General features: G+C 33.8%; 1 protein-coding gene across 1 annotated transcript in view; it reads right to left on the bottom strand.

The window, feature by feature from the left end:
• Positions 1-2,152: 2,152 nt before the first annotated feature.
• LRMDA (leucine rich melanocyte differentiation associated) overlaps positions 2,153-11,315 on the bottom strand; it is a gene marked incomplete at its 3' end in the record, with an annotated part of 373,673 nt that continues 364,510 nt past the window's right edge. Inside the window, exon 5 of the mRNA XM_027739904.2 lies at positions 2,153-2,279. Coding sequence (XP_027595705.1) covers positions 2,153-2,279 — 127 coding nt within the window. The remainder of the gene's footprint in view (positions 2,280-11,315) is intronic.

Genomic DNA, 11,315 nt, shown 5'->3' with positions numbered 1-11,315 from the left:
TTTTTCTGATGACCAAATACTGAGTTTTTCTGATCACCAATACTGGATGTGCTGCAATCTTTCTCTCAGTTTTGATCAAAGTGTAACCTCTAACAAGTTTCAGAATGCTTAAAATGTACCACCACTACCTGTCTGTTAAAGCTGCCCGAAGCTGGTCGAAAATCTCAACTATATGGGAGAGGAATTGATGAACAGAAAACACAAGATCCAGGAAATCTGAAGGCTAAAGAATAAAAACCCATTATGTATTCAATGACAGAATTTGAAAGTACAGATATTGTGCACATCATCTTTGTGGTATATGGAGGAATTCTGCTTGTTATGGTCTTTGAGTACAGCTGTCAATAGCTGTATACATACACATCTGCATCTGAAAACATATGCAGAGAGGACTCTATGAGTATTCTCAAACATAGAGTTTGCATGCAGATGTACTACAAGCATGAATATCCTAGGAAACAAGCACAAATTCAAAACAATTTGGAGAGCTTTATAATACCTGTTCTGCATCTAATTTAATATTTATTTTAAATTAGCCATTTCTGTAATATGTATATAATATTACATGATGAGGGTAATTTTGTAGTAAGAAGCATTAATTCACGCCATGAAAATAATTTACAATGATTTTACCATCAGTAATTTGTACTGAACCATTTATAAATAAGAAAAAAAGCCAACTCTTTAGGAAGGTAATAACAATGGTAAATTGGAAGCTTCTGCAAACGTGCTGAAATAAATGTATGGTTTATCATAAGACTTAGTGAGTAAATAATTCAAAACTATACAAAAGGTTCAATTGTAGATATAAAAGATAAACACGTTATCCCTAAATTTGTGAGGTAATTTATCCTTAGCTATTGACTTAAAAAGAGGTTTCATCCAGAAAAGTAGCTTTAAATTTGAGAGACACTTTTTTCTTCTCTTGCACTATTAAGTTGATTACAATTCACAGAATAGTAAATGAAAAATTTAATTGTTAGCAAAATTAAATAAACACTTCACCAGAACTAAAATCTGATAAGAAGAATTGTAAAAGAAGATGACATATGTGTGCTATACCTAACACAATTCAGTTTTTGCATTTGGCCAGACTCAAAGATGGTTTGCTGTGAATAAGTTATACAAAACAGCTTAGAATAAATTATTTCATTTATTACATATGTGAAACTGAAGTAACTAAAGGCAGTGGTAAACAATATATCGAAGCAATGCTTGTATCAGAACTGTTAACATTTTAGTAGTTATAAATGAATTAGTCTGAAAAAATTTGTAATGCACTGCAATTGTACTCATGATAATACATTTATCTAGCAACACTCTTATGCTACCAAACAGTGCATTTCCATAACTGCTTATTATTCAGCATTATTGGAAATCTGCAATAAATTATTGATGGTATATTTTAGAGAACAAAACAGCAAACAGAAAGCAAGTAGATTGAAAACTTGGGTGGAGTTTTAAGAAAGATCTGCAGCACTAAAGGACTCTGCACTCAGATTGCTGTTACTGTATATTGATCAACAACGGAAAAAGAAGGTAAAGTGGAGAATTCACGTTTGTGTTCTGATTGCTTCAGCACCGTGCCCAGAGTTTATGCAAGTGATATTAAATGCTCAGATTACTGAAACTGTCTCTCTGATGTTGTCAATGCTTATTAGCAAGATACCACATTCAGTAACACCACACAAAAATAGAATCAACTGGTCCACTAAAAGCCAGTAAACACCATAGGTGTGTGCTCTGCAAGAGACATTTGAGTTTAACATACAAGGTAGGGGACAGCTTGTCAGAAAAATTGCATTCTTTCACGAAAAGTACATCACACAGGTTACACATCCTTGGACAGGGTAAAACTATTCTTTTAAGCTCAGTGACGCATATTAGTTACTTTGTTATATGAAACAGAAGTTAAAAGCAGAAATTTGATAACATAGCCACATCCCAGTAAACGGATGTAACTGTAAATTTTATATTAAAACACAGAAAAATTACTAAGGCTTTTGTCTCTCACCTAACCACATGTGTCAATCCTTACATTTGAAGGGTTTCACCTGTTACTTTAGCAAGAGACACAGCCAGGCTTTTGGAGTTATTTTAAAATGGTGCAAATGAATCATATTATTGTTACGACTTCCATTTACTTTCCTACCTTAGCATCCTTGGGCTTAACCACTTTCATGAAGGCGCCTCTTACCAAGGCTTCCTCTCTCTCCCTCCTGGTTACTTTCCGAGTATCAAGAAATTTCAGGTTCGTCAATTTATGCAGGACAAAATATCTGAGATGTCAAAATGCACACAGTTAAAATCCAGTAATAAAAAAAGACATACAGACTAAATGACTAAAATTAACAGCAATAAACAACAGCCTTTGTTTTCTCTCTCTGTTCACCTTTTCCATGCAATATATCTTAAGTAAAAAGTTATAATACTTACTTTACTCTCTCAAATGAAGCTTGTTGTAAACTGCCCCAAAAAATTTAATACTGGGTGGATCAAGCACAGTTATCACCATGGACGTGTATGCTCTCTATAGACTTTGGTGAGGTATAAAGAATATCAAGAAATAGGAAATTGTTTTGAACTGCCTGTTTGGGAAAAGGAATTTTGAGTGATATGAAAGATTCCATCTCACATTGCAGGGGAAAATCAATCTGAGAAATGGGAAACTGCCTGCTATCTTCTCTGAAAGAGTTCTTAGAAAACATTCTTTTTCAGATTTTTTTTATATATTCCTAAAAACTATATATATATTCCTATTTTTATATATTCCTAAAAACACAACAATCATCAACAGTAGAGACACGTGAACAGCAAATCAGGGAGGGGTATAATTTGTCTTCTACCATACATACTAAGCCACCATCCTTTGCCTTGAAAGGACTGTATTTCAGTGTTCAAAACTCTTAACATTAAAAGAAAGAATTTGTAAAGAAAAAGCATGGAGCGTTATTCTGGGTCTCTTCGTTCCAGGCCTACATTTTGACAAAGTCATAATTTGGAAGGAGGATTCCAATTTGGTCCTGCCAAGGTGTCCTTATGGTATATAGATCCCAGCTCAGGATTAAGTGCAGAAGCACAGAGGGAGAGACTATTTATAGGAAACATATTTTAAGAATTCAAAGTTCTTATTAGGATTCATCAGTACTATATTCTATTTATCATTTTTACTCAAAAGACAGCAGCTTTTTAGCTTCAGAGAAATACTATTGGCTCCTCACTTGCAGAGGGAGAGAACATGCCAGATCAAACACAAAGTAAGGCACAACCATGGTAAATCCAAATATCTAACCACCTCAAGTACATGTAATTTGCATTTAGTCAACCAAATGTGAAGCAAACACTGCAAAGTGAGGGAAGTGTCAGACTTTTCCTGGCAGGGGATAGAAAGGTGATTGATAATGTTCCCCATGCTTAGCTGTTTTCATAAAACTCCAGTCAGTCAGAGAGCTCCTAATCATACCAATCCCTTCTGGCAATGGGAGGAAGAAATCAAAGTAGTACAAAACTGCATAACATTTTGAAAGAGAATAACACACCAAAAAAATTGTTTTAAAAGGTAAAAGTTTATCTCATAATACTGTTGTCAAGAACAGATAAACGTGAAAAAGACTGTAACGCTCCCCCTTCTAAAATCAAGCAAAATTTAACGGTGCAAATAAACCTTTCCATCAAGTACACCATTCCTCTGAGGCAACAGCTTCATAAATTGTTAACAAGTGAACTGAAAATGCTCAGTTCTTAAATGTGAATCCTCAATCTATGGCTTTCAATTATATTAGCAGAAGAAAAAGAGAGTCACTTTACTAAACAGAACATCTCCTAAGACCATTTTTTAAACAACAGTTACAGCTCTGAGACAGACACGTTCTCAGACTCATTCCAGTTTTCCTGGCTGCCCTTCCAGTCCTCCCTGGCATTTTGCTGGCCCTTATCTTTCAGTGGAGGAGAACCTATCCATCTTGCATTACTGGCAGAAAAGCTCTGATGACAACAGATTCTTTCAAATGAAGACATGCACAGAAAGAAACAATATGTCAAGAGTGAAGAAGAGTGAAGCTAAAAATGAGTAAAGACACCCACTAAGTGTAGGGTGAGAAAAGATGAATATTCAGGTGAAGAAAACATCGGTATTAGAAAATCAGCAAATGTTTAATGATGGAATGAAATATGCCATTGAAAAGCAGGCTGCAACAAAAATGACAACAGATTAAGACAGCACTGTCATCTATGCTGACTTTGGATCACAGCCCTAATGTCAGTCTCTCAATCATTTCAAAAAAGCTTAAAATTATAATAGCATTCCTTGATACAAATGTATTTTTGTATTTTTAAGCTATACTGATTGCATTTCAAAAAACAGAATTAGCACTAGTACTTGTCAATTCCAGAAACAAAACCGAAAAATCCTACCCACACAAACTAAACAGCAAACTACACAAGTCACAGGTTTGGGGTTGATTTTTTTTTAAACTTGCACTTCTTAAGGAAGCAAAGGTTATCCTACTAGTAGAAGGAAGGTACATTAGTAATTAATCATTTTAAAAGGTGATTAAAAATACAATCCCATTTATTCATATTCCTTTTACTAAATATGGAATAAGAAGTTTCTATGTGATTTGAAAATAATATGATACATTTTTATTAAAAGGCTGAGGAAAAACACTGAGCTTCCCAGATATATTTTAGCTAGAAATATGAAGATGCAGTTTTAATCTAAATGTAACATAAGTTTGCCATAAAAAAATACAGGAAAGGGTTACCAAAGCCTGGGAATGAACACTCTACAATATCAATTCAACCCTTGTAAATTTAATCCAGGGTTATTTGTTGCCCAAAATCTCTTTACTGTGATGTATGACTTAGTTACTAAGGTTATCACAGTAGTATCCTAAAGTTGCATAGTACATAAAACATTTCAGTTAACAATGCAGGGAGGTTAACTCCCACAGATAACCTACTATCAGAGGGTTAGACCAGATGACATGCCTCTGTCAGCTTTCAGGAGCTATTGATGGTTCAATCAGTTTGTTTTGAAGGTAAAGTACAACAAAAGGGCACTAAACTTATTCAAACTGTCAACAGGGACTATGGAATGTTGCTTGCAGGTAAGTAATTTTGGGTGTTTTAAGACTATTATCAAACAGCAATGGCTGCAGAAAAAGACAGCTACTAATAACACAGAAAGCAGCCATCATAAAATACTTTGTGGCAGGTACTGAGACCCATAAATTTTGTGACACATTGCACCTGTTTTAGACTTATAAAACACTAGTTAAAAGAATACTGCTTAAGGAAGAAAGATTCATCTAAATTTTACATTATAAGTTTAGAAAGGTTTATTTTAGGTTAGAAGTTGGAGGGGCAGGGTCTCCCTGTCCCCTCTTTTTTTCTTAATAGTTTTGAAATTTAGCACTGCTCCATGTGTTCTGAGACTGCTGTTACCAGCTTTTAAAATCTTTGCAGTGGTGTGAAAAAAGGTTAATATCTTCAGTGATGAGGATAAAAGTGAGCTTCAGAGAAAGAAAAATAAAAATCAGGTAGACCAGAAAGGTGCTTAGAAATCATTGCCTGTAAACTGATCTTCTAATTCATAACGGATTTAAGAAATTAATTATGTAAGTAAGTAAAGTTGCACCTTCTTTTGTTCAGAATCATCTCTCCCACCTTGATTCCCAGTGCCAAGAGGCCAATGAAAATAAGCTCATAACAAATATTCATCAAACACGAAAAGGAACTCTCAGAGATGCAAAAAGACCAGAGAATATCATATTTCTTGTTATTTCCATCTTAGTTAAGTGAAAATGACAATAAAGCTTAACAACTCATTTACCGATTTAGTAAGTGCTGCATGTGATAAGCATTATTTTAAGAGTTTTTACACAGACCTGCCAAGATATTGGAAAAGAGAGACAGGCTTGAGTGGACATTTGCAAAGGAATGCAGTGAGCTTGGGATTCAGCTGCTATTGACACTGGCAGAAGCTCGATGGGGCAAAGTCTTCCTTTGAAGAAACATGCTGGCATTCAGAAAGGCACATAACAAAGACAGCTTTGAGATCAACTATTGCTATTTATTAAACAATACATGACTAACTTTTATATAAAGAAATACCATCTTTGATACTGACTCACTCTACAGCCTTAACAAATCACAGACTTGTCATCTTAACTCTGCCTTACAAAGAGGGAAACTAAGTCTTATCAGTTACCTTGCAGGTATATTCTATGTATGATTCTAGTTCTCTACTGTGTAACAATCATTACTTAAACACATAGTCCTTGGGTTATTCCCTCTTCTCCTCCCCCCCCAAAAAAAAAATCACTGAAGGTTCACACCTTATGAGACTTTCACAGGTGAAGTAAAAGAAAATGTGTGTTCCTTAAAGGATCACATGGAAGAAAAGAAAAAAATCTATTTGAAACATTTACAAGAAATTTGTCAGTCCTGATCCAAAACACAGAGGTGCAAATAACTTCCAAATCAACCATTTATTTTTGCTAAATAGATCCTGTAAAATTTCAGTCCGATCTATGTCTTTTTTCAGTAGCCATTTAGGTTCTAACATAAAAATTGCTTCAGTTTTAATGACCTTTGGTACTCTACCTCTAGCTACTATCAATCAGTTCTAGAAAAATTTCATTCTAGAGCTATGAACATCATAACTACAACAAAAAAACCCCAGTGAGTCACATAATATCATACCATCTAAGGGTCTCAATTAACTCATCACCTCCCTTTGAAAAGCAGATAAGTTGTTGAACATGGTTGGCCTTCTGAAACTACAGGCCACATTATAGGAAAATTTCAAAAGTGGCAAAAAATTACTTGGGGAATGAACTGTTTGGGTTCTTTTCTTCTTTTTCTGCTACAAGAAAAGTATAATATATTTGTATATGCTAACATTTCAGAAAAAAATAACTATTCCACTGAACCTTTAATGAAACACTATGGTAAGAACTAGATTCTGTATAGTCTTTCAGTTTGTACTTTTATTACCAAAAGCTGGAATATAAAACTGTACTATATGCATCAATATTTAAATTTTAAAAACTAAATTTATCTGGAGTGAAAAATTGAGAAATATTTGGCCAGAAGAATGCAGAAATATCTAGCTCTTCCTGTATCATAACACCAACATGCTCTTTGTTTCAGAAAGTGTTTACTTTCATTTTTCTATTTTCTGTGCTATTATATTTCCTTTCCTTGACAACCATAGAACATAAAAATAATATACTTATTTCAAACTTTGAAGGGCTGATTATGCTCTCAGTTACATTACTGTAAACTAGAAAAAAATAAATAACCTAAAGTTGGCAAAGTTAGATCAGTTTTCAAAAGGGAGAGACAAAAACAAAAATCAGAAGGATTGAACAAACATGTTTATAACAGTGAGTGAGATTGATTATCTTCTGTAACTGTTTCTTCTGCCCCCTCCAAAAGGTTTATCCCTCTACCCCCACCAAACAGCATATAGCTGGCTACAGAATTCTCATCTGCAATGAAAAATCTTCTTTAATACACAGATAAGGAAGACAGGTCATAAACTTAAACCAGCACCTTTCAGAAGTGAGGGCACGATGTTGGCATGAGGTACGTTAGAGGATCACGTAAGACCCTGTGCAGCCTTGGCACTGTTCGGTGATGATCATATAATTCTGAGGGACTCACAAGTCACTCAGAAATCCAGATCACCTCCTAATATTTTAATACCTTCTCCTTTTCTTCAGTGTAGCAAACAACTCTATGAATTAGAAAAATATCTCTCTATTTGTGTAACAATAATTAGAGTTATGTCTAAACTTACTGTGTTAGTATGGACAAATTGGGTACTATGGACTTCAATTTACTGGCTGAATAAAAACATCATAATTGTTCTTGCTCATGAACCCTCACAGTGGATAGTCTCAGATAGAAGTTGTGTGGTCATTTGATGTCTATTACATATAGATTTTTTCCTACCAGGTACGACAAGATTCAGACAAATAGTGAAGCAACACAGATTCACAGATTATACAGATGTAAGGGAATATCCTAATCATCTACTTAAGTACATAAAAAATATGTACAGAACTACCAGACTTCAATCCCTCCTGCTAAAAGAGAGCCTCAACAGTAATTCACTGGTATTGATCAGGTATATTAGCATTATTTTCATTACTGAGCAAGGACTTCTAGTCTCCTATTGCTTCTTGAGTACGTATTTATATCACCATCCAAATTCAATAACAAGACTATTTAAAATGGAAAAGTTCTGCATCAATTTTTAAAATAAACAATAAAACAAAACCACAATAAAACAAAAGAAAACTGCAAGAACACTGAAAATGCTAAGTATTTCTAAGTATTTATGAGAAACACCGTTTCTCACAATCAAAACTGTTGGATGAGAAGAGTTGATTTAGCTTGAAAAGTTAATCCGTACAAAATGCATGCACTTCCTTTCTAGCTGTTATATCTTAAGAGGACTTCATAAGGTTATCATCATTTGCTCCCCCTGCCGAAGATAGCATATCTAGTACATGTACTTTTAAGCTAATTTAAAATAAACTCAGGCATTTGTTTCCACTTGCCCTTGTTTCCATGTCAACAGCATTTAATGAATGCATCATTCCAGGAAATGTCAATAAGGAGTAAAGAGGAATGACCAAGCACTGAAAACTTCACACATGGCATGAATTCTTCACAATCATATCGCTTTAATGAAAATAGGTGAGGTCACCTGCAGCATTCACAACTGCTTTGTAATACATTCTGACCCAGATGATTTTTCACAGTTCAGTAACACCACGTTTGAAGTTTTCACTGCAAACAATACACCCACAGGACTGACCAAATGCAGTACAACAGAAGCAACCAGCAATTACTGTGTTGACTTCTGTTACTTTGATCTCCGGGTCATGACCTTTGTTTTCACGCAATCTTCAAAGCAGAGATTGTAGACTAGGTTATTTTAGAGGACACACTGTTTTGCAAGCTATTTTTCTGTGATCCTTGCTTCCTATGTGAGCCAAAAGCTTTTAAAATTTTCCTGTCACCGTTACATTTCAGTTATTCTACTTTCCCTTGCCCTTACCACCAAGATATGCTTTTACAAAATATTAACACCCAAATACAGAAAGCTTAAAAAAATAAGATAAAAACCAAGAACTTACAGAGTTATTTTTTTAATAGAAAGAAACTAAAGCCATTTTACAGTGATGGAAAAAAAAAGTAAGTTTTTAAAATTAACCAAACAAATTTGCTCATAAAAATACCACAGAAGGGAACTTTCCATTTTCTTTTTCCGTCCAAGCAAAAATTCCAGTAACATAGAAATGTTTTCATCAATTTGTTCTCCTAGAAATTTAAAAGGTAAGGAGAAGTAGCAGGGATGGGCGAAAAAGCTTTTCTTTTTCCCTAAAAAATTTCCCATTCAAAAGTAATATGGTTCTTATAAGAAAACCCCAAAACCTACTTTGAGAAAAAAATCACAATAATGTTTTACTATAAAAGGTACTGTTAATGAAAGAATAGGGAAGAGCTTTAGTAATTAAATTATAGAAATGATATACCAATGGATTACTTGAGGAACCAGACTGGAATTTCTTGACAAAAAGCATAGTTTTCTATATTTTCTAAGTATTTATGATAAAACCTAATTATTTTTAATATATGCAATATTACTTTTAACCTCTGTTGCTAAGATCACTATGAACAACTGGACCTTAAGTTTTGTAAAAAATATTTTCCACGTTTCTTTAAGATTGAGATTTTGGGGGGGTTACAGATCTTTTCAATTTGTTGGATTGAGAAGATTAAGCAAAGCTTTGATTTCTTGCACCTTTCTCTTTCTGGTTTAGGAATTAAATAGCCTGAACTCTAATTGAACTCAGTAGGAACAAAATTAAAGCTCAATGAAAAATGAAGCTGTGGTTCTAATGGTCACTGCAAAAATTTACAAAAAGAAGTTCCCATTCAGAACAAAACAAAGCCAGCTGAAGTTATGGTAGAGCATAGTGTTTACATAATTCAAGTTCACTGAAATCCAATCTTTTGATGCTTTCTGGCAAATTTCTCAAAAAAACTCTTATGAAAAAAAGCTATTTCAAACCATTAAAAAATGGTGTAACTGGAAGAAAAAGTTGTCCAAGATGCTTCAGAATGTGTATTCAAAACTCTGAATTAGCCATTCAGAGTAAAATTACAAGAGTACTTTTAATCAGTTCCATCATGTAGATGAATATATATTCCCCTAAAGATAGGTAGGTAGATAGATAGATAGACAGAAAAACAGATAGACAGATAGTTGGATCCATGCTTTTGGGTTATGAATCTAATGTTGTCTAGCAAACACATTTCATATAATGCAACAAATAATAATGGAAAAGGATCAGGAAGCTTTCATTATAGCAGCAGAACCATAAATCATTCAACTAATTAGAAGCCCATTCTTCTTTATTAACAGAACTTCAATTAACCTATCTTATATGGAAAAAAATATCCAGAGTTTTGAAAAACTGAGAGGAAAGAGAATGGAAGCAATGTTGCAGTTTCCAGCAGATACATAAATAGAATCACTTCACACTTTGACATGGTGGTTTGTCATGACATGACCTAAAACTACCTTGACCTCTCTGAAATCAACATTTTTGCATTGAAATGAAACAAGAGACATGCTTGTTTTGATGTATGGCTGTGTGACATATTATAAATATTACATCACATAACCACAGAGGATGTCAATCAATAAAGAATTTTTTCAGAGAACACTAAATGAACCATGGGTTCTTGCCTCTGAATGGCTCCTTTAACGTACTACTTTTGCTTAAATGATTAATAGGAGACATATTGTCAGAAAACATACTTAAAGTGAAAAACAGTAAACTGTAGAAATATCATTCATTTTTTAAGCAATTTTCTAGTGCACATGTCACATAAATTTACATAGAGACAGCACTATTATATTCTCATAAGCTGGATAGTAGGCATACCTTCCACTTAAGTGTGAATGCAATGAGAAGATATTTTATTAAATTTAGGCTGTTCTACTTTGTGAAAACCAAAATACTACAAGCGAAACTTGGATTCAAAAGTGGAATTATTAAAAGGTGAAAGTCAGACAACAAAGAAATCCTTCTCAAAAATTTGAAACAAACTAAAAATTATATGCGCACTTGGGACAGCTGTGCTGATGTTTCAAAGTACAGCATTTCCTAGAGCATTGAATTCAAGACACTTCCCAATAAACCTGCTTATATTGTTTTGTATTAGCTCCTACAGCAGAGTTTAGAGTACATGAAGATAAAATCAGAGTTTTATTATATAAGTCTGAA

The sequence above is a fragment of the Pipra filicauda genome, unplaced genomic scaffold, assembly GCF_003945595.2.
Source record: "Pipra filicauda isolate LSUMZ 115617 unplaced genomic scaffold, ASM394559v2 scaffold15_size4787011_pilon, whole genome shotgun sequence".
NCBI classification, from domain to species: Eukaryota; Metazoa; Chordata; class Aves; order Passeriformes; family Pipridae; genus Pipra; species Pipra filicauda.
This window is presented reverse-complemented; position numbering and strand designations above follow the sequence as displayed.